Below are 22,319 nucleotides of genomic sequence, written 5' to 3'. Positions count from 1 at the left end.
TTCTGTTCACAGAGAAAATTAGTACTAAGTGGATGAATTCTCTGCCATATCATTATACCTTATGGGCTGTAAGGTGCTACACCACCACTGTCAAGCTCAGAGAACAGGGTTGAAAATATAGCACTTTGTTTTTCCTGACATCCAGTGTCCCCGCGCTATGTACTGCAAAGTATCAACTTTTGATATAGTTTTCCAGTCACAGCACTTGTATTCTTTCAGAAGACAATGTGGCTGCCCATTCTAGGAAAGCATTAACCAAGATGTCATTCTAAGACGTCATCCTGTCTGCAGTGTTTTGTAATCTACAGAAATTACTTCAGTTTGAGAAAACGAAAGAGGAAAAAGCAGCCTGTAACTATCCAGAGGCAGATCCTCTGTTCTGTAAACTTCCCTGGCTTAAAAATTTAACTGACAGTTACGCTGACATATTATTGTCAGGATCTGCAACAATGTGTGGAGATTTTCAAGGAAACTCAGTGCAAGATAAATAATTTAATCTGAAATATTGAACAGAAGGGAAAAAGCCTTTTTCTTTCCACCCTTTGTCTTTTTTTTTTTAATGAAAGAAATGGCAATCAGTCATCAAAAAAAGGAGTTATTTTCTCATGCAAGTCGTGAATACACTTTGAATAGAGTTAAGGTTGTAAAACTTAGAATGGCTTTGTATCACTTTGTCATGTGTGTTTTTAAAAAAATAATGTATATGCATATAAAAATATATATGCATTAAAATAATGTATATTTATATGCATATTAAAAATTTTCTGCTTCATTTACTGAAAAATAAAAATTGTTTATCAGTTACGATGTATTTGACTTTTTAAATCAATTTTAATAATAACTCTAAATTTACTTTTTTTCATTGAGATGGCATTATGTGAATTTAGTAATGGATACCTACAAATAAATATCACTGATACAAATTTGCTAATGAATGTATTTTTGAGTTTTCGTGGAAAACAATATTCCTACTTGTCATTGCCTTTTTCCAAAATCTTCCCATGCCACTGACTCATATATACATGGAGACTCCAGAAATAAGTGCAGTTATGAATTCACGTTACCATGCTTATCATTGCTGAGACTAGGACAGGAACCAAGTTTGAAGGCCTGTGAGGATGCTGTCTCTGCTGACTAGAAAGTTCAGGTCTCCCTCAGTAGTTAAATGCATACAAAGTAAATGTTGTTTTGAAGTTGCAAAGATACAGCGAAAGATAATACATATATTTTTAGTAACTTACAGTTGGCTTTCTGATGTAGCTAGTGATGAGAAAATTCTATGAGGTTCTGGTTAATTACTCTGTGTTTTCATAGATCGCTTCAAAATGTACTTGCTAAAATCTTCTCACCTTTCAGTGCTGTAAATGTTTGCCAACTCTAAATTCAGAAATATTAGTCTGAAAGAAAATTGTTACTCATTTTCCTAAGTAACTAATGAAAACTCTCAAGTTAGCTTAAATTTTTTTGTCCAACTTTTCTTTGGTTCTCAGACACAAAATAACTCAACTGTTACAAAACAAAGAGGAGAGGATGTTTCAGGCAAATGACGAAAAGAAATTCCTGCTCTTGGTCACTTTTAGCTCTGACACAGGTATTTTAGAAGTGAAGGTTTTAATTCAATGTCCTTTAAATAAGCTGTGAACCTTTTATGAAGTTACACATTGATAAGATCATAATTACAGTTGTCATTAACTGTGCCCTTAGGTCAGTCAGGCACGACATTTGCATTTTATTTTGAGCATAGAAATAATTCCATGAGTCTTCTTCAGTGCTTTTGTTTAATCATATGTATTTTGCTGAAGCACTGTTGATGATTTCAGAAGTAAGGCATTAAACATGTTTCAATTTAAGCTATTCTCAAGGTAAAATCCTTTGTTTAGGATTTAGGTAGAGCTGACAGACCATGTGTGGGGAGGAAGCTACAGAATTAGCTAAACTGAAGTATCTCTGTATTTCATTGCATCCTCCAAGCAAACTGTCCTGCTGTCAACAGATCAAGAGCAAAGTAGGTCTGAGTTGTGTGGTGTTGGGGGTTTTTTGTTTGTTTGTTTTTTTCTTTTAAAGATCATATTTCTGTCTGTTTAAACACAGATTTTAATACACAAGTGAAATAGAAACAAAGTAAGCACATGTTTTTTGGGTCTCATTACTGTAAATATTTTTTGTGTCATAGATTACTGTAGAAAATTGAGGCTGCAGGAGTTTTAGTATTTCTTTGTTTAAAAAAAAAAAAAGCTTTGCACTTGTAAATTTGAAACGTAGGATATCACTGTAACAGTGCTGGACTCAGTGCTACCTGTTTGGTTCCACTTCCTGGTGCTATTTAACTGACCATTTCTGTCATGTAACGTTTTCAGTGGCTGCTCAAAACCAAAAGGATGCTGAGAATCCCTCAGCTCGCTTTCATGATTGCACTGGTAACAGTCCTCGCTATTTTCTGAGGCCTCTTCTGCCACCGTTGTTTGTGAAATGAGGGACTGTGTTTTCAGAGAGTCCCTAGAACCTGTGTGAAAGTACATGGTGATAGAGCAAACCTTATGTGAACTAGACTTCTGAAATCTTGGGTTTGCTTGTTGCTAGGCTTCTCAGAAAAGCTGTTCTTTCCGCCCTAAAAAGGAAAAGGTGTGCTGTTTAATATTGATGATTCATTACACTTAAGTCTTATGAAATGTGGCTTTTTAAGTTAACCTTGTTCATCAAAGTCAAGTTTTATGTGAATTAGAACTATTTCTAAAGAACACTCAGTGATTCTTTTTAATCTGCAGAAAAAGGGAAAAGCATTTTAATGTGATATTCAGGTTAGTTCAAGTAGCATTGCCACCTCACGTAGCTAAAATACAATGTAGTTACTAGAATTGTTTTGCTTACTAGATTTTGTTTTCTAGAATTGTGCTGTTTTGCGGAGTATGCTTGCCGTAAATTTGAATATTGTTTATTCCTTTGGTTTAAGTTGCTTTGAATGTGTTTTAACAAAAACATTCTGATTTTATTCTAGCAATACCCTGAAAAAACAGTTCATATGTTTATGGCATCCTAGTGTTTCCTCTTGTCCTACCAGTTCACTACTTTGACATTTGGGAAAGGAATAAAACACACAAAAATTCTGTTTGTAAAGATACTTTAATAAAGCAACTATTCATGTAGTCCAGTTACACATTGCCAAGTGAATTTCCTTATGCTATGAATTTTCAAATTTAGTAGTTATCTGGTGTATTAAATTTGAATCTAGGTTTCCTACAGTAATTCTGCACCCAACAATTCTGATTCAGAGCATCACACTTGTGAAATCTCTTTAATACTTGTGATTGATTTAATTTCCTGAATGTTTTGTAGTTTTTATACTGTGGTCCAATAATGCATCTGCTAATGACTGAAAATATTTGAAAACTTTAACTCAAACAGTTTTTTAATTTTAAAAACACACAGCCAGAACTCCCAGGTCCCATGCAACAGGAAATAATAAGCAGACTTAATTAATAACAAGAGGAGGCAATTTGTGTTGTTATATTAGAAAAACAAACAGTGTCATTTAGGGTTATGTAGTGTTATTGCAGCTGCAACAGTCTACGGATGAGGAAAAAGTGCAGATGAAAGTAGTATCTTTGGTAGAAGTTATACTCAAATCTCTATTCAGAGATGACATGTCTCTAGCAGCTGAAGGAAAGTAAAAAAAAAAAAAGAAACAACCAACAACACAAAAACAAAACAACAACTTACATATGCTGCTTTTGCGGAAATTGATCATTGTTGAGTTTTACACTGAGCGTACAGTTTCCTTAAAACAGCCCCCTACACCTCCAGGTATTGAAGTCATAGACGGGAGAAGAAATATTAGTAAACTTTCAACATTTAAAGACAAACTTCAAATTTCAAGTCCTTTTCATTACTGATTTAAAATCCCATCAAAAAAACATAGTTGGTAGGACTCCTTGTCAACTTGAGTGAGTTAGCAATCACTTCTCTTGTTTTTCAGAACATCTGGTCGGTCTTGTTTGTGTTTAAGTGATCTATGCCAATAATGCGAGTGAAAGTATGCATGATGTTCCCTTAATATTTTCATTCTATTTATTTAATATATTTCAGAATACTATAGCTCTTTATCACCTCTTATTTTGAATAATCCAAGGATTTGCTGTCTGTAGCATTTTTTTTTTCTTTTCCTTTTATTTTAAATAGAAAAATGTGTGTGTGTATAGGTTGCATTCCCCTTGTGTTTCCAGACTGTGCATCAGGACAGCATTCATCTAAAAGATAAAGATTTGGTCCAGTCTTAAATTTTGCCTGGGGACTTCAGAAACAGTATAATTTATTAAAGTGAATGCAATGAAAATGAGTAGTTGAGAGCAATGTAAATAAAATAACCACGGGTAAAACCTTTTCTGTGTTCAGATTTTGCCTGACTGGTATTTGGGAAGGGGGTGTCTCTCCCCCTCCAGAAAGTTTTCTTCTGCAGCAGCTTCATTCGTGGCAACAGTAATGGAAGCACAAGGTGCTGGTAGCTGACAGCTGTTAGAGTTCAGTTGTGTGGACCTGCTCTAGGCAGGTTTGGACAATATGTGTTCAAAATGCCAGCAACTGTTTGGAATCCTGCCTGTACAATATTCCTGCTGTTGTTACACTGCTTTTAACGAAAATCGGTTTCATTTTTCCTAAGAAAAGCATCTCTTATTCAGCCTTAAAAAAATTAAAGTGGTTAGAAGGACGTGCGCAGCTCAAACTAAGGGCTGTCCCTCTAGGTTCACGACCTGAATTGTGTGTCCTCTGAAGCATCAGAAGACCTAAGCCTGTGTTTATGTATGGCCTGCTGTTTTGTGCAGAGGTAGAAAATAGCGGTTCTCAGACTTTTCCCTCCCTGTGCTTCTCTAAGACTATATTCTGTACCAAAGGTTTTTGCTCTGGAGCTGTACGCCCAGTATTTTGGAAAAAATAACTGAGTTACAAGGGAAATGAAGTGCTGGATGAAGTTGAGAGGAGGTGGCCAGAGCTAAGGTGAAAAGGCCAGGCATTGAAAGGGATGGGCAACATCCTGACTTCCAAGGCACTGCAGCGATGAAGGCTTGAGCCTAAACATCTTGATCGGTATCTCTGTTCTGTCAGAGCAGCCTGCTCTGTCCTTTAGCCAAAATCATCTCAGCAGCTCTTGTCCTGCTTCCAGCCCTGACCCAGCAACACGCAGCATCTATTGCACAATACGTTTCCCAGCATCTCCGTTTGGGAAATGCTGATTTCTAAACCAATTCTCTCTATACGGGTCCAGATTATATTTTGCAAAGGATAGAAGAGTGAGGCTCAAGGATAGATAGTAAGCAGTACCGGGTAAAACACATTGTAGAGACTGTACAGTGCAACAGTGACTTTCTGCCTCAGTATTTCATAGCTGCTACAGGACTTCAGAGAGCGTGGTGCTATTCCTAAGAATGTTGTTCTCTGCAACCAAGTAGTCTGCCATGTTTTATAGCCTTGATGTGGCAAAAATATACTAACAATATAATATGTAAAACACAAAGGTCTCTGCATCTCTTTCATCCTTTTTTTGTCTTTAATAACCAAAATAAACAGGATAAGAATATAATCGCAGTGAATTTCATTACTTTAATTCAGTGTCCAGTTAAAGAAGTTTATTTTTAACAAGTAAATTCCAATGAAAGCTAAGATAAAGAGAAAAAACACTGCTAGAAAACTGCAGGAAGAACTGTGCTTTCAATATATCAAGTCAGCTGAAGTGTAGTAGTTGAGTTTCTCGTCTTGAGGCTTGCCTTCTGAATCCCAGCCCTGCAAGGAGTTCCAGTTCATGAGTATAATGAACTCTGGGTTATAAAGATCATGATTCACAAACATACATTTCTTAAGTGTACTTTTTATGGAATATGCCTTAATTTCCCTCCTGTTAAACTGATCTGTGCTATAACAAAACCTTCTTCCATAAAATATTAATCTGTCCTGAACACAGTCTTTATACAGAACTAATTGAAATACAATGGACAAGTTTTAGAAAAGATGAGTTGATTCTTTGTATTTTAAAACACAACAGCAGGCAAATACCCTGATGCTAGTCTTTTGCATTCATTTTCTGAGGATATAATGGGTGCCTGTCACATCAGCTTTTATGCTTTTGTTTTGTTTGGTTGGCTCAAACCAATGTTTAAGAGATGAGTGGCTGATAAGAGTTTCCACCAGGCATCACACTCTTATGATGAGGCAGGTCTTTGTGGTGTAGAGCAGTTGGTGATGCTGTTCATCCTTCATCTCTCCAGATTGTTTTTAAAAATGCGTTTATATTCAAAGAACATAGGTTAAAAGTAGAGACCTGCTTACCATGTCTCTCTTTGAAAATCTGGGAAAGGAAGCATGTGTCATCTTTTGTTTTGGTTTTTCTTTTCTCTGGCCCTAGGTGAAATGTTAGCTTCATCAGTAAGCACACTGGTGCACTTTAAAACATGAATAGATAGATTTGGGGAACTATAGCTCAGATTCCTTTTTTTTTTGTGTGTGTGTGTGTTAAACTATTCAGGGAAATATTCAAATTATTTTAGTTCCTGCTTGGAGGAATAAGAAGTCTTCCTAATTTGTTAGTGTGTGTGTATATATATATACACACACTGTTGGGGTTTTTTGCTGGGCCAATATGAGAGCAAAGCTGGAAAGAAAAAGAATGATGTTTAAACTCTTAGTTTTTTAAAAGGCATGCAGCTACTGGGTGAGATGTCTGTAAATGTTTTCAGAAATAACTGGACTACTAGTATCTGAATCAGACGTTAAATCTTGATTCTTCATAGATGATGAAATTTGCATCAGATTATGCTTGTCTGTAGAAAGGTAATAGGAAGAAGTCTCGTTCCCTGTTTGTACGTATGGGATTAGATACTGGTATCAAAAAGGAAAATATTTTACGTCGTTTTTAAAATTCAGGCTGGAAAGTTTAAGAGGAACAGTGGAGGAAAGGATCTGGACTCCAAAAAATCAGGGGACTAAAATATGTTGGTTAGAGAAACCTATCTTTGTTTTTGAAAGGTAGTTAGATACACTGGATTTTGGAGAACAGCAGGAGGAGATCTGAAATCAAATGATCGAGATAAACAGAAATGAGAAACCTTGTTCCTGGATGAGGGCACTCCTAAATTAATTATGTTGTTTCCATTTTAAATGCCTGATCCTTTTGAAGCTTTAAAACAAATATTCAGAATATAATAAATGAACTCATGTTCTTCCAGCTGTGCTTACTTGTACCTGGTATTATTTGCTTATTAAAGAGGAGTAGTGATGCAAAGTAACTGCCATTATGTTTGCTGGGTTGGTTGGTGCAACTCCATCATCTTCCATATCTCTGTGTGTGTATATATATATCTTCCTAGTTTTTTTTTTCCTTCTTTAACCTTTTTCACAATGGCAACTGACCCACTGTGGGGAGAAAGGAATGAATACTGCACACACATGTATATGCACATACATACACACTTATAGTCCCTTAGTAGGCACAGCTGTGTGGTTTTGGACAAATTTAGCTGGATTTTACATTTTCCTATTGCGTCAGGAGCTAAATGATGTTCCTTCACCTACCTTTGAATCTTCATATTAAAAAGTACTGTGAGTTCAAATGTTTAGTTTCCTGTGCCCCATTCTCTGAAAGACTTCAGATGATCTCCAGGGTGGAGACTGTGGTGGTTGACTGTGGTCTGCAAGTGTAGAGGTATTTTTTTATTGTATTTGCAAGTTTGCAGTACAGTTTGTGAGAATCGGAGATTATGTGGGAAGCCAGCATGTATGGTAACACAAACTTCCACAAAACAATTTTAATCCCAGTCATCTTCAAATGAGAGAGGTAGGTGGTTTTGACTTGACTTCTTTAAGATGCATATAGCAGCAAATACAGCTTGGATAAAAAACAATCTCTGCCCCAAAATACAGCTCATGTAAGGAGAGAATGAACAAAGCTGCTCGTGGTAGATGCTAATCTTACCACTTAATGCATATAGGAAAGGTGCTTAGGAACTCAAGCAATACGGGGAGAGACCAATTAAAAGTCATACAGTTAATGCTAGTCTGTTTTTCCGCAAGTGTCTTTCTGGTTTTTAATCATGTTATAGACTCCTTGGATTTGCCCCAATTTTGTTGTACAAAGAGGAAACTTAGAGATTTGTTAACTAAATAAACTCTAAGGAAGAAATTCTATCTTGGAGGTAGGGCTCTTGGAACACTTTTGTTGTTTGTTTGGCTTTGGAAAAGGACAAAACATATAATGAAACTGAGAGTGTTTTCAGTCATTTAGAGGGGTCATTCTAAACTGCTGGGTTAATTTTTGTCTAGGCCCTGAAAAGGCAATCAAGTCTCGGTTTACATACACAAAGGCATATGTTTGCACATCTAAATCATCGTGTGTTTATAATAACTGGCTTAGCATTCAAGCCAGAGAGAATGTCTTTAACCTTTCCCCCAAACACTGCAACTGACTGTTGAACGCAAAAGATCTCCAGTAAGAGACACCTGTGCTTTTGGTGTGAGAGAGATTGTGTTTACTACCTGGTTAGAAATTCATTAGTACATACCTCCAGCAATTGGATAGTATGTGGGTAGTTACCTTGCAGCTTCTGAGTGTAACATTCATCTTTAATGACTGCTGTTTTGTTCTGATTATGTTGTTCATTGTATCAGCCAAAAAGCCAGAAATTACCATTTTGATCAGGTGAAATTGAAAGACTGATTCAGATAGACGTAGGTCTTATTTCTGTATGGATTCTAATTTTTATATCGAAGTATTTTAAATGAAAAGGTTTTAGAAATACTACCTCTGCGGTATTTTTGCACTTTGTTGAAGTCACATATTGTGGAATTATAAATGTGACCAGGAACGTAACAGGTGTGAGAACTGCCCTTCTCCCACAGAGTTCTGCTGGAGTGAGAGTGATGCAGTCTCAGAAACTAGAATAGGGCAAAGACGATAGAATATGCTGTTAAATTTATTCTACTGGGCTTACAGAAGAAAGTTGTGAGATGCTTTGTTTGAAAGTTTTGTGAAGAAGTATTACATGTAGCAAACAGGCAAGTGGGCAGCTGCTATTCATATTAGCTCCCCAAAATCTTTTTTTTTTCTGAAGAATATTTACCGTGTTATCTGGGTACTTTTTGGTATTTTGGAATACAATTTTGCATATGTGACTCATGAAATAGTAAGTGATTAAATATGAGAGATCACAAAACAAGACTTTTAGAACCAGTTTTTATTCTGTTTATGCAGAAGAAATCTGGCATTTGCATTCACAGTTACCTAATCAGTGTGCATCAGCAGGGTGGGTAATTCCTGACGCTTCCTAAAATATGTGTGTTGAGGTCTTCAGATTGTTTTGTGTAATATCTACACATTTATCTGGGAAGTGTTTGCCAAAAACTAAATTACAGTTATTTCGGTGATTTCAGTAACTTGTCAATTGGTGATGAGAGTTATGTTCTTTCTGTGGAATGAAATGTCAAATAAAAATATCTTAGTAAAGTTTGTTGTATGCTGAAGGTTTTGGTATGCCTTGTATGTTGACTTTTTTCCATAAAGATTTATAGTAACAGTAGCAAATTATTGATTAAAATAATGCTATGCAGAATGTGCCTGTGAGGTAATGTGATTGACTGGTATTATTTATATTGCTGAAATCCTGATGTACTAGGCTAAGAAGTCCAGCATGGGCAGCATGTGGCTGCTTGTTATAGCCGTTGTCCATTTTTGGATGAAATCTTAGGACCATTTACTTGATATTTGCTCAAATACTACAAATAAATACTACCCAGTAAATATTTCTCTCTAGAAGTGAATTACAAACAGATGAGTACTTTTATTTTCTAAGTTAAAAAAATAATTTTATCCTCATGGACCTCTTTCCTGGAAGTCAGCTGGGTATTAAGTGTCTCCTATTTCTCAGTTTTAAATTTTCTTTCATTTTCTGTTTATGTGGGATGGGTGGCTATATGTTTTCTTTGGAGCTTGTTAAGAAGCTGAGTTGAGCCTCCATCAAATTGAAGTACCTGAGTATTCCAATTTTCTTTTTGGTATTTGCCTTTCTAGTTCCTGTGGAAGGTACATGGTGACTCACTTTTTCTTTACTGGTTTATTGAGCACTTGCCACTGTCTTTCATAGGGCAGTAGGTTTTCACGGTTCGCTTTGCTGGAAAACATGGCTCATGTTCATTGTGGTGGAATATGAAGGGCAGTGACATGTTTCTGTCTTGTGTTAGTTATTAACCTTATTTAAAGTGTCTGCTTGCATGCAGACACATGAGTCTCTTGAAATAGTCACTACAGTTATTTTCAGGTGTTCCCTTGGAGGGCCTTTTTTAGCAAGATCAACAGAAGTGAAATTGTAATTCTTTCAGTAATGTCTACGTGAAGGGAAATAACAGCAATCTTTTATAATAGTCATAATAAATTCCTAAGGAAATTTCCAAGCTCTGCTACTGGCCCCAGGAAAACTAAGCCAGGCTAAACTTTTTCCCAGTGTCCAGCACTTACACATAGTCCTGTGAGAGAGGGTTAGGTAGGTTGTACAACCATAATTGTCATTGTCAGCACTGAGTTGTTGTGGATGCCAGGCACTTGTTGGACGTCTGGAGGTAAAGGTGTCCAAAATTAGTCAATGTTTGACTCCTGTTTTTACTTAAAGAAAAAATAGTGGATGTTCTTTCTTGGGCAACTTTTTCTTGCACTTGGTAATACTTTACAAGAAAACCGCTAGGGTTCATTCATGAATGCTCGGAAGTCTTTTTATTGTATAAAAATAGAGAGTCCTGCTTTTGCTAGGCTGTGATAATGATCCTGCCTAAACTCTAATGGCAGAATAGTTAGAGCAAAGACAGAAATTAATTCCTGATTTTAATAAATTTTGACTTCAGGACTTTGATTATAATTTTTAGTTGCTTGGAAGCAGGCAGTGGAAAATCCTAGCTGTAGCCTGTCCTGTCCTTAGCCCACCCCTTGTAAATACTATGGAATTTTAAGAGTATTTTAGAAATCATCACCATTATGGGTAAAATAAGAAGGGTCAGAGATTTTTTCAAGTTTCTCTATTGTAGTACACTGAAAAAAATGAGAGTTCTGATCATGTTTTTGTGTTTCAGGACTTAAAATGGCAGGAGAAGATTCCTATATTATGGGAGTGTCTGATCCCCAAGTAAGTGGATTTGTGTATTTTCAATAACCCTGTGTTCTCTCCTAGCTTCTGTTTTGGCTTCCTCTCGTAGTGTCCTATCATTTCCTAGACTTAAAAACATGGAGATATAAAAGCATTCCAGCTATTGGCAGAAATCGGGGTTGGGGAAATCTAGGGCGTTCTTTTTTCTCTGAGGTGTTTTTTGTGTGGTCTGTAAAGTGCCTTGCTACTGGTGAAATGGTTAAAATGAAAAGGAAAGGCCTGCTGGAAGAAGCAATTGAAAAAATACTCATATTTATGCCCTTTCTGCCTGTGATGCTTGCTCTGAAATGTCTTTTGTGATGGACATTGGACTTTATCTGAAAATAAAGCCCCTGATGCCCTAGAAGGCCTCTCTATATTTTTTTTTTGGTGAAATTTGCATTGACATTGATGACTAAAATGCTCCTTTACTCACACAGGTCAGTGGGTGTAGGTCTTCAGAAGCTATTCATGATCTCATTAGGTCGTTTGGTGACTCATTTGAATTGGGAGAATGGTGCTTGAGTGAAAATCTTGAGTGAAGAACAGGTCATTCCGACTCACCTTAATTTCCAAAAAGGAACTACTTTCTCCTTTATGCTTGCTCCACTTTGGAAGGAGATAGATTTATACCTGAAAATTACAGTGAGTTAAGACATGTCAGCGTTCAAAAAAAAAAAATTGAACTTTAACCTGGGTATGCTGTTTTCTTGCGTTAGAGCTTGTAAATATGTTTACATAAGGACTGTAGTCTGGTGGGGTTTAATCACAGAAGTGAAAATGAAAACTTACAGATTCTCAGCAAGGCCTTGGGTAAGACATCTAGGGTCAGATTTTCACAATTTACCGTAAAAACTCTTTTGAAAATCTAGTTGTTAGTGCATGTAAGGAACTTGGAAACTATGCTGAGCTCAGAGTGTTCTCATGATACTGGTGAAACTTGGTCAGTATGATCAGCTTTGCTTGCACTGCTGTTGCCAGCAAAAATAAAATAGATACAGAATGTTTATGTATTGCACCAGGGTGTCTGCAGTCTCAATATTTGCAGAGGACTTTAAAGTTCTTTGCTGATAGATGCTTTATGAAATGATATGTATCTGTAATAATGGAGAGTATGTTTTCTTTCAATATAGATGTTTGCAATGGAGCAGTTCATGGGAATGAATGCGTTATTTAACAATACAAATTACATCACTTCAGACTTACCACTACGAACAGGTAGGAACCATTCATTGCTATTTCTTTGTGCTATTGTCCTGCTATTTCTTCCAGTTTATTTTTTTATGAAGTTCTTTTCAGGGGCTTTTTTGTTTACACTCTTGTATTTCGTAATACTAGATCCCAAAGTTGTCAACTGGAGTTTTTATTACACCCTGATGCATCTCTTTCTTACCCTCATGAAACTTTCAACAGTGAGGCAAATCTGATTTTCTTTTGGCTGCAACAGAAACTGAAAGTTTCAATCAGTTAATTGGTTTGAGTGACCTGTTTTTATAAATGATTTTGTATTTTTTTTTAAATTTGCACCTTCAGTGACCTACATATTTGTATTGCCAGTTTGCAGAGTTCAACATGGACTTTTTTTTTCTTTTGAACGGTGTTTCATTTGTTGTAATAATTCTTAAGGTGCTTGTTTTTCACTAATAAAATGTAGAGTATATTCAACTTCCTGTATCATTTGAATCTGTTTTTCCTTCTCACGACTTCACTGTTTCCTGTGAAGTGGCAGTCTGGTATTAAAAGTACCTGACAATTTCCTGAATAATAACACTAGTTTGAAAGTTTAGAGTCAAATTTTGCAACCAACCACTGAAAATAAGCAAATAATATTCTGCAAAGGTCTGACATGTAGTTCTTCCTGTATGGTTCCAGAACGGGAATGTCAAATAGAAATGTGTTATATCTCAGCCAGTATTAGCTGCTTGATCAACATTGGTCTGGTTTTGCTTATTAAATTTCTTTATGAGTGTTACTTCTGGCTTGAATTTAGAAGACTCTTTCTCCTGCTTAGTTTATTAGAATAGCTGATATGAAAGGAGGAAGGAAATAAAAATTTATTTAAGCTTATGAGGTTTTTCTCAATATATATCTCCAATATAGCTATTAATGTCTTTTAACGTGACAACTTTCTATTGTCTGTTTGACTCTTGTATCAGGTTGTAGCTAGTATCTTTTGTATTGCAGATTGCTTTCTTTTGTTGAAAATGCAAATCACTTTTGTTTGCAATCTTTGATATGCTTGACAGCAGTGAAGGTGTGAAGGGTAAAATGAAATAAGCAATTAATTTTTTACTTCACTTTACTAGGGTGGTAAAAATCCACCCTAAAGTAACAATAAATGCTGATTTAAAAATAAAAATTGAGGTGTGCTTGCTGTTTCAATGTTTCCTGGTTTAAACCATGCTTCAGTTTTCTTGATTGAATAGCAGTGAGGCAGGATCAAGAAACACATATGGTACAGATAATTTTGTTTCAAGATAAAATGTTCTGATGAGCAAAGCTCTTGACAAATATGGACAAGCATCCAACAAATTAATGTTGCAATCATTTGTTTGCAGTGTGTTTTTATTAAGGCAGATAAAATTGTTCAGTAAAATTAATCTGCGTAGGATTAAAGAGCTTGTGCATTGTATAGCAAGGGTTTTTTTCACTGTTCTCTCAGAGTGTCTGTGAAACAAATAAGGTTATTGGAATTTTGATTTCCCCATAATGATCTCTTTTACACGTACCTTTTAAGCATACTCTGTACTCCTCATGCCAGACTCATTCCATACAAATTATTCAGATATATAAAACTGATTTTCAGATATCTATGTCCTGTCTAAACTAGAAAACAGCTGTTTCTAAAATTGTGTGGGGGAGTCAAGAATTCACTGAGTTCTGCAGCCGCAGAAAACTCTTACTGGACTGAGTCTAGCTATGTCCTTAATTTGCAAAATTGCTTAGAAAGTGCTTTTTTTTTTAAGTGGCAGTGGTCTTTTCTACTACTGCACTATAGGTAGCAAGTTCCCTGTGTACAAAATGGGATTTAATAAAGGATCGTGGATTTCAGGTTATCACAAACAAAAAGTTAATCCTAAATTTTAGGAAAGGTTGATCATTCAATAGCATCTGATGGTGCCATAATGGTTTGGTTTCTTGAGTAGTAGCACTATAATGCTTACTTCCTCCCCTGATTGAAACAATGCTGTGTCATTACTATGGACTAGCTCTTAAATTATAAGGTAATATAATAATTTATATACTACACTTCAGTTGTTTACAAGCAGGATCTAATGATTTCTTTCTACACAGCAAGGCCAGTTAAAAATTCATGTGGGGTTTTCCAGAATTACTTCCAGCTGAGATATGGAGAGGGTGAAATAAGTGTTCTGAAAAGGATTTTTCTCTAGGACAGTTGGATGATTTAAACAGAAAGCACTGAAGACAGTAATTGTTCCTCATGATTTGGTATGGTGCCTACATCTTCCAATCTGTGCCTTCATGAACTCACAATGTCAGACTTATTACACTGGCAGGCAGGTTTAATATGTAACTGTGAATTGCCATATCATGCCAGCGTAGCTGAATCAACAAATAGCTGGGGAATTTGGGGACTTTCTGATGGTAGGTGTTCCGTTGTTAGGTTAATATTTATGGTAACAGTAGAAAACCTTTGAGATGTTGGGACACGGATTTTCTCAGTGAGGTTGTCAGTGGTCAAGTGTCTTTGCTCACTTCTTTTTCTATCTCATGTACGTTAGTTTTAAGTAAAAATTCGACTTGGTTATTTTGGCTCTAAAGCTGTAGTAGATAGTTACATTGTTCAAGTTCTACATTTATATCTAAATCTAGAAAGAGAAATAGCCTCTGTGTGCCTTGGGTGACAAGTGACAAAAAGATGTACCTATAACAACTGCCATAAACAGTTCAAACTGCAGGACTGAGCTGTGTGTTTAAAACACCACCAGCAGCAAAGGCAGTATGTCACGGTCAGCCTCTTCTTTGACTCCTTGGGAAGTATCCTGCCTTTGAGAATTAGGTACTAATCCTCAGTGGCATTGGGGATGGAGGGAGCATTATCCATGGCATGTATTTAGGCAGTGTAAAAGCAGATACACATCAGTGTGATGTCCACTTTGTAGTTAAGGGACAAAGTGATGCCTTAAATTGGAGAGAAAACGGGCAGAACTCTGAGCAAAGCATTCTAAAATTTGGGGTTAGAGATGGTTTTTGGAACTAGTTAGTTGGTTTGGTTTTTAGGGACTCTGGTCTACTAGCTGCTGACATTAAGGTGGTGTGTTCTTAAGCCTGTGAAGTGGATTCAGGGCCATCAGCAGCTGAACGGTATTGCCTGGAGGCTGCTAAAATTACAGTTTTCTGGTATTTCTTCAACCTCCTCTGCCGAGCCCTCTGTGATGCTTGCTGTTGAAAAATGGGAAGGGCATAGAGGGGAAAAAGAAGGCACTTACAAAAAACTTTATTTCATGTTTTTTCAGAGGGAGTTAATGTTAGAGATTCAAGGAAGTCTGACTATCGCCAAAAATTAGACGAGTGTTTGTTTTCCCTGTCCTGTAGCAGTGGCCCTAATCCTCAGAAGCACGAGCAGACTTGTGTGCTGCTTCTGGTATTTATTCCTGATCTGTGCTTGTATTTTAAGGAGTGAACTGAGGGAAGGGAGAGGTTGAGCAAAGCCTGTTGTGCTGCTTGCTTTAAACATCATGCTTCGAACACTGCAGAGCTGAGATGGGAGGGAGTGTTCCTGTGCGGCCGAATCCCTGAGGGGGCAGGAGGACACGCAAACGCTACGATAGGCCTTTCAGGAAGGATAAGACACTAGATTTAGAGTCTGAGCTTTTTATTAGCAGCAAGGTACCGCTGCCAGAATGGACATAAGAGGGTTGGTGTTGGGTTTAATAATCAAAACTTAGAGGGTATGAGTGTTTTCATTGATGTCCACAGAACAGCACAGGGTTACAAGGGTGAGGTGCCTGCTCTGGGGGACCCGCTAACAGAGAGGAGGGGGGAGGGAGGGGAGCTTGACCACAGCTAGTTGCAGGTTCATAGATTCATAGATTGGTCCAGGCCGGAAGGGACCTCCAAAGGTCATCTAGTTCGACCTCCCCGCAGTCAGCAGGGACACCCCCAACTAGACCAGGTTGCCCAGGGCCTCGTCGAGCTTCACCTTGAATATCTCAAGGGAAGGGGCCTCAACCACCTCCCTGGGCAACCTGTTCCAGTGTTCCACCACCCTCATGGTAAAGAACTTTTTCCTAATATCCAACCTAAATCTCCCCTTCTCCAACTTAAAACCATTGCCCCTCGTCCTCTCACTGCAGGCCTTTGTAAACAGACCCTCCCCAGCCTTCCTGTAGGCCCCCCTCAGGTACTGGAAGGCCGCTATGAAGTCTCCCCGGAGCCTCCTTTTCTCCAGGCTGAACAACCCCAGCTCCCTCAGTCTGTCCTCATAGGTTAAATTGAATGGCTTCAGGTACTAGGTAAGCTGTTAGATAAAGGACCACACAAGTCCTAGGGAGCTACCTGGCTTGCAGGGATATCCCACCAACCTCACAGACCCCTTTTTTCTTGACTTTGCTATGATGGGAAGGGAACCAAGAGGAAACCAAAGACGGGTGCTCCTTTGGGAAGTGTGTGTGCAGGGTGAGGCCTGTCAAGAGGAAGAAAGAATGTAAGTGGTGGGAGTGTCAAGATGTGGGAGGGCCTCTGACTCAGGCAGGAAGGAAAATGAAGAAATGTAGCAGTTGAAGAAGCCGTGGGGAAGTGGGACTGTGACTCAGGCTGGAGGGGAGGCAGTGGGATGCGAGTCGGTCTGTGGCAGCCGAGGCGAGAAGACAGAAAAGGAAGCACTGAAGCATACCCAGGATGTGGCGGTCTGCACCAAACCCCCTCCAGGCTGGAGGACTGCATGTTTTAGTTGCAGTTCTTAGCCTTCCTGACTGCAGCGGCACCAGGCAAATCTTGAGGAGTGCTCATGTCAAAACTTGGCCCTTGGCAACCATGAGAGTCATCCCTGTGCAGAGGCCAGCTCCATGACTGTATGCTGCTTCAGCCTCTCTGTAGGGCAAAAGTAGAACTTAAGCTACGTATTAAGTAGCATTACTGCTTGTGGTTGTTTAACACTTAAAAGGGGGTTGCTCATTAAACAAGAACTTGAAGCAAGCAACTTTCCATCCTAGAGCAGAGGTGCAAAAGATCGTCACAAATCTCGTCATTATTAGTTCCTCTTATAAGGTGTCTTCCTGCTATCTGTTTAGGCCAGATATACCTACTATTAGAAACAAAATATTAAAAACTTCCCTGTGCGAAGCACTAAACATCATTTCTTTTCCCCAAGGGAAAGGATGAGAGAGAGAAAGGAGGAACCACATGTAGCCAATAGGCTGTCTGTTAATGTGCTTCTGGAAAGTATTCAGAGTTTAGTGAAGACAGCTGTATGAGACCTTTCACTAAGTAAAATCCTTTTTATAGTCAAACGTGCCATTTATGCTTGGAAGTTAGCTTGGCTATTGCTGCTTTATTTTTAAATAGCATTTCAGATATAATCAAGTGTCTTGCATTAGAGTGCCTTCTCTATACTATTACTTGGATCTGGTTCCGATGCTATACCAGAGAATGACTTAGTCATTGCATAAAAGGAAATGCTTAGTCACAAAACACAAAGGTTGAAATGAGACCTCACAAAACTGTTTTAAATATGGTATGATTTATATAATCTGGATTAATCATAACAGACATCTAATTTGCCTTTGTACATTTACACTGCACCTTTTGTGCACTTTGCTAGTATTAGTATGTAAGATATTTTGATTCTTTTTCTATCAGGATGTCTGTATACTTTTCATAAGCTTTTTTCCAAGGGGGCATAAGAACAACAGTTCTGAGTTTTCCATTTTCCTGAGTTTTCACAAGTGCCGTGTAAGGTAAAACCATTTCAGTGGTATGAAGAATTCCCCTTGAGCTTTCCAATATGCCAATAGGGTGTATATCCCTCTCTTAGGAGTTTGAGTTTCCTTATACTGAGGAAAAGTTTGAACCTGGGTCTGCTGCATCCTGGGGGACTACTGCAGCCCCTTAGCTGTTGGATAAAAGAGTGCTTCCTTTTCTGGCTAATGTTTAAGAGAAAACAGTAGTATTTTGTGCTGATACTTACCCAACGTATATGCCTTGAAAATGAATTCCTAAGGGAAGAACAGCCAAAGAACAATTACTTGGCAGATCCTGCCGTGAAGGCTTGGTTGAAAGTTGAACTACACAGTTGTATTTTAGGTGCATTATTTCTGCCAGTGCCTAGAAGATACAAGGCTTCTGCATTGTTAAAGTATGAAATTTTAGATGCCTAAAGCATGAGAAGGGTTAGAGGTCTGTGAACAGAGGTCTTAAATTTAAGTGCCAATATAATGTTTAAGCCCAACTCAACTCATCTTGACTCCATGTTACAGACAAAAACTGAAACATAAAACCACACCAAAGGTCAATATTGTTCTACATCTTTTAAAGTTTCTGAAGTCCAAACTGTTTTTCATGCTTTCTAATGTAAGATGATGTGTATATTGTCTTGAGGCAATTGTTTTGCATGACTTCAAGATTTTAATTGTAGCACTGTTCACTGTTTCACAGGAAGAGTGTTGGACTTGGGAAATAGATGATTTTTGTATGTGAAATTGTTGTGCATTTGCAATGTAACTTTGGCATGAAGGTAATTCAGTTGCTGAGTCAGCTAACTTCAACAGCAAAATACTAATTCCATCTGTTACTATATTTATCAAAACTTTCATTTTGAGAGAAGCCTGTTCAGTTAAGACCTGTGCTGACTAAAGACATGAAGGTCTGGTTTATTGAAGTGAAGTTGTATTGAGGAGCTGAGAAGGATGCATGTAGTCGTACTATGAACTATAAATTAATGAATCCTCTGTCCTCTGCCATTTTTAATTATCAGTGAACATTAGGCTTATTGGCAAATTAAAGTTGATGCAAGTATGCAGTTCTGTGCTGAAGCCAAGTACTACCTAGTTGAGGTAGCTGGATGGCCTGGTACTTGCAGATGGTGCAGTTATTCGGAGGCAGATTGCACCCGGCTGTTGGTGGGGCATGGTATGCTTTATACACTTGCAGGCTCTGTCACATAGCTGTGGCTCCTCTGCTTTGGAGGTTTCATGTGTCCCCGTGAGCTTGCTTGATTCCTTGGCATTAATACCTTTTAATAGAGTATAAGTGGTGATACATAATTCCAACTGGAATATAGCTGGCAAAATATTGTGTAGGTATTCACAGTGAAGCTCTCCTTTGGGATCTGCTTTGATAACAACTGAATTTTTACCATTGAAATTGGAATCTTCTTTTCTGCTTAGCAAGAGGCAGGGAAGAAATCATACCTCTCAGACATGTTGTTTTCAGACTCAGGAGTGACGCATTTTAAGAGGTATTTCACAGTCATTCACCTAGAGAGCTTTCCTTCTCTATGCAAATAATCTAAACAATTAGAGTTGGAGCTAAGCTTTGATCAGGTGATGAATTCTTAACTCTGGTGGCACGAAGTTCTCATTGGATTTAGGGCCTGCTCAAAGGCTATTTAAACTGAATTTTGAATGAGATTTATGGTATGAAGTTAGCCACTGTTCAGGGAGTGGTGCAAGACTGAAAGTTGTTTAAGGAAGGCTTCTTTGAAAGACACAATTAGAATTTTAGTAGAACATAATCCTATGTATTGGCATTGTACTCAAAGATGGATCTCATTATAGAGTCTGCATCTGTAGTCGGAGTGTGTTCAGTGTTTTTAGAGGCACAGCAGAACAGTAAATTTAAAAGTATATTTGAAATTATTAAAAGAATGTAAATTGTTTAGTCTCCTCAAGTCCAGGGTTTTTTTTAAAGCCGTTCTGACTGTTAGGACATGTTGAGACAGCTTAAATTCCTCCTGTATTCCCATACCTCAGAGCTTCCCATTGGTTGTCTCTAGACTTTCAAAAGCACCTATTCAATAGGAAGCCCTAAGGCTAAAAGCTTGTGAGCATACTCTTTAGAGCCCAAGGGGCTTAAATACAGAAGTTAACCTTAGCTCAGGAAGGCCGGGCTGCTTGTCAGTGGCAAGGGGAGGATCCTGTTCTTAACTCACCCTTTTGAGTCTTAACCGAGTAATCAGAGTTGCCCATTTAGGCCCTCTGAGCTAAAATTAAATTTTTTGAGTTAATCCTTCCCTTCTTACTCTACTGGTCTTAGGGGATGATGGAAACGACAGACTGCCGAGTGATTAAATTATTTATTAAAATTTAAGTTCTGAAGATGCTTAGATGCTTTCAAAAACTTTAACTCTGGATATTCAAGGACATCAATTTTACCCCTGCAACTTACATGTCATAGTAATAGAAATATAATTTCTATTATGACTTTTCTTTCTTTTATGTTAGCAGATGGACCATATCTTCAAATCATAGAACAGCCAAAACAGGTAAGAACAACACTGCATTTTGAAAAATCTTTAAGGTAGCTATGTCACTATATTCATCTTTGAGAAAAATGATTATTTAAGATGAGAAAAAAAGAATACTGAAGACGTTGAACTCTCAAAACAAATGTGGTACTTAGGCATGAGTGGTTTTTCCTGTCACTTTTGTAGTTAAATCGTTTCCTGTTTTGTTCTGTTTTCATCTTTGTGTCTCTCTGGAAGAGTCAGAAGACAAAAAAAACCCTGAGGGTGTTAAAAAAATGTCTTACTAAGTATTATAGTTATAGACTCTTTGTCTTCGAAGTGACTCTTACAGTACCCCAGTATTTTGGAACATAAATTATTAGGCCAAACATGGAAGATTATTAGAATTTGTTTCACGTTTCTTGAAATACATGAAAGAAAAAATAAAAACATTTAATTCTGTTCCCAGATTACAGGAACTTTTGACTTGTGCTTTGTCATCGTAAAGAAATTTTGTTGTCTTTTGAGTTTCCTTTCGTCACAGTTGGCTGTTTTGAATAACCTGAGAAAAATTAAGATAAATACTTGAATGTAACTCTTTTGTGACTGTATAGCAAACACTCATTTATGCTCCTCTGATAGTATGAAAGTCGTCCCAGTGCACTGGGCAGTTTTCATGCAAATGATGTACAAATAATTACTGGATCAAGATTGCCCTGAAGTATGCCAGGGTGTTGTTCCCCTTTGACTGGTGGCATCAGCAATTACAAGTATTCCTCCTGAAGCTATTACAGCTTATGGAGACCCCTTTCCTGCCTCTCCCAATCAGTTGCATAAAATCCTACCTTATAGAGCTGTTAAGTAGACAGGGGAAGAGGGTGACTAAAAGCTGTCCCGTCCTCCTCTTGGTCTTCTGCAGAAGCATGCCGCAATCCAGTCTTCCTGGTAGAAGGTGGGAGACAATGTTTGTTTCAGCCACACACCAAAGATATTTTTGTGTTCCAGCATCCGTCCAGGAATAGGGGCACTCCATGATTATAGGTGAAACAGCAGTATACTGTGAACTCTTGGAAGAATACGCTGCCTCTTCCTTGTTGTTCTAGTTCATCCCAAATCAGGCATGATGGAGCCTACAGTGTGCAGTACCTAAGGAGAAACCATTGTTCCCATGCGTGACCTCTCAGCAAGCAGCTCCTGTAGTGGAGAACCCATGTGACAAGCTGGGCAATGGTTTATAACAGGGTGATGAGGGTGATCCATCAGCAGAGTGCTGTTCTTGTGATCATTTTTGGAGCAAAGAGACAGCTGGGGGGAGTAAAACTATATTCGTAAAATCATAGCGAGGATAGCAAGGGCAATATGGACTGGGGAGGACCACACAGATGACAGCTGGATGTGTTGGATTGAAGGCATAGAGGTGAAGAGAGATTGGGTTGTCTCATGCGTCGTGACCGCAGAGGTTTCTTTGCCTTTTGGGCAACTTGAGTTCAAGCTCGTCATAGCCGGGCACTTCACTTGCAATACACTTGATCACTCAGTTCGCAGTTGGAAGGTAAATACGTGCTTAAGGATGAGTTACATTGGCTGGTCAGTATCTGAATAAAAGTCAGATCTTTAAATTTGCCTGGGAAACAAGTTCTTAAACTGAAAAGGCTTTAGTGAGGTAGGTATCGAAGCTAATGATTACAGAGTAATTTTGAACTGTGTTGTTCACTGTCAGCTAATACAAACTTTGAATTCGGAGTTGTCTATTAGAAAGAAGC

General features: G+C 37.9%; 1 protein-coding gene across 2 annotated transcripts in view; it reads left to right on the top strand.

Moving 5' to 3' along the window:
• The first annotated feature begins 11,103 nt into the window (after window positions 1-11,103).
• NFKB1 (nuclear factor kappa B subunit 1) overlaps window positions 11,104-22,319 on the top strand; it is a 47,574-nt gene continuing 36,358 nt past the window's right edge. Inside the window, exons 1-3 of one of the 2 annotated variants that reach the window (XM_074147071.1) lie at window positions 11,104-11,150; window positions 12,284-12,368; window positions 20,555-20,595. In XM_074147071.1, coding sequence (XP_074003172.1) covers window positions 11,106-11,150; window positions 12,284-12,368; window positions 20,555-20,595 — 171 coding nt within the window. In that variant the 5' untranslated portion in view covers window positions 11,104-11,105. The remainder of the gene's footprint in view (window positions 11,151-12,283; window positions 12,369-20,554; window positions 20,596-22,319) is intronic. The other variant, XM_074147072.1, reaches the window with a different exon arrangement.

The sequence above is a fragment of the Numenius arquata genome, chromosome 5 (genome assembly GCF_964106895.1).
Source record: "Numenius arquata chromosome 5, bNumArq3.hap1.1, whole genome shotgun sequence".
Lineage (NCBI taxonomy): Eukaryota > Metazoa > Chordata > Aves > Charadriiformes > Scolopacidae > Numenius > Numenius arquata.
This window is presented reverse-complemented; position numbering and strand designations above follow the sequence as displayed.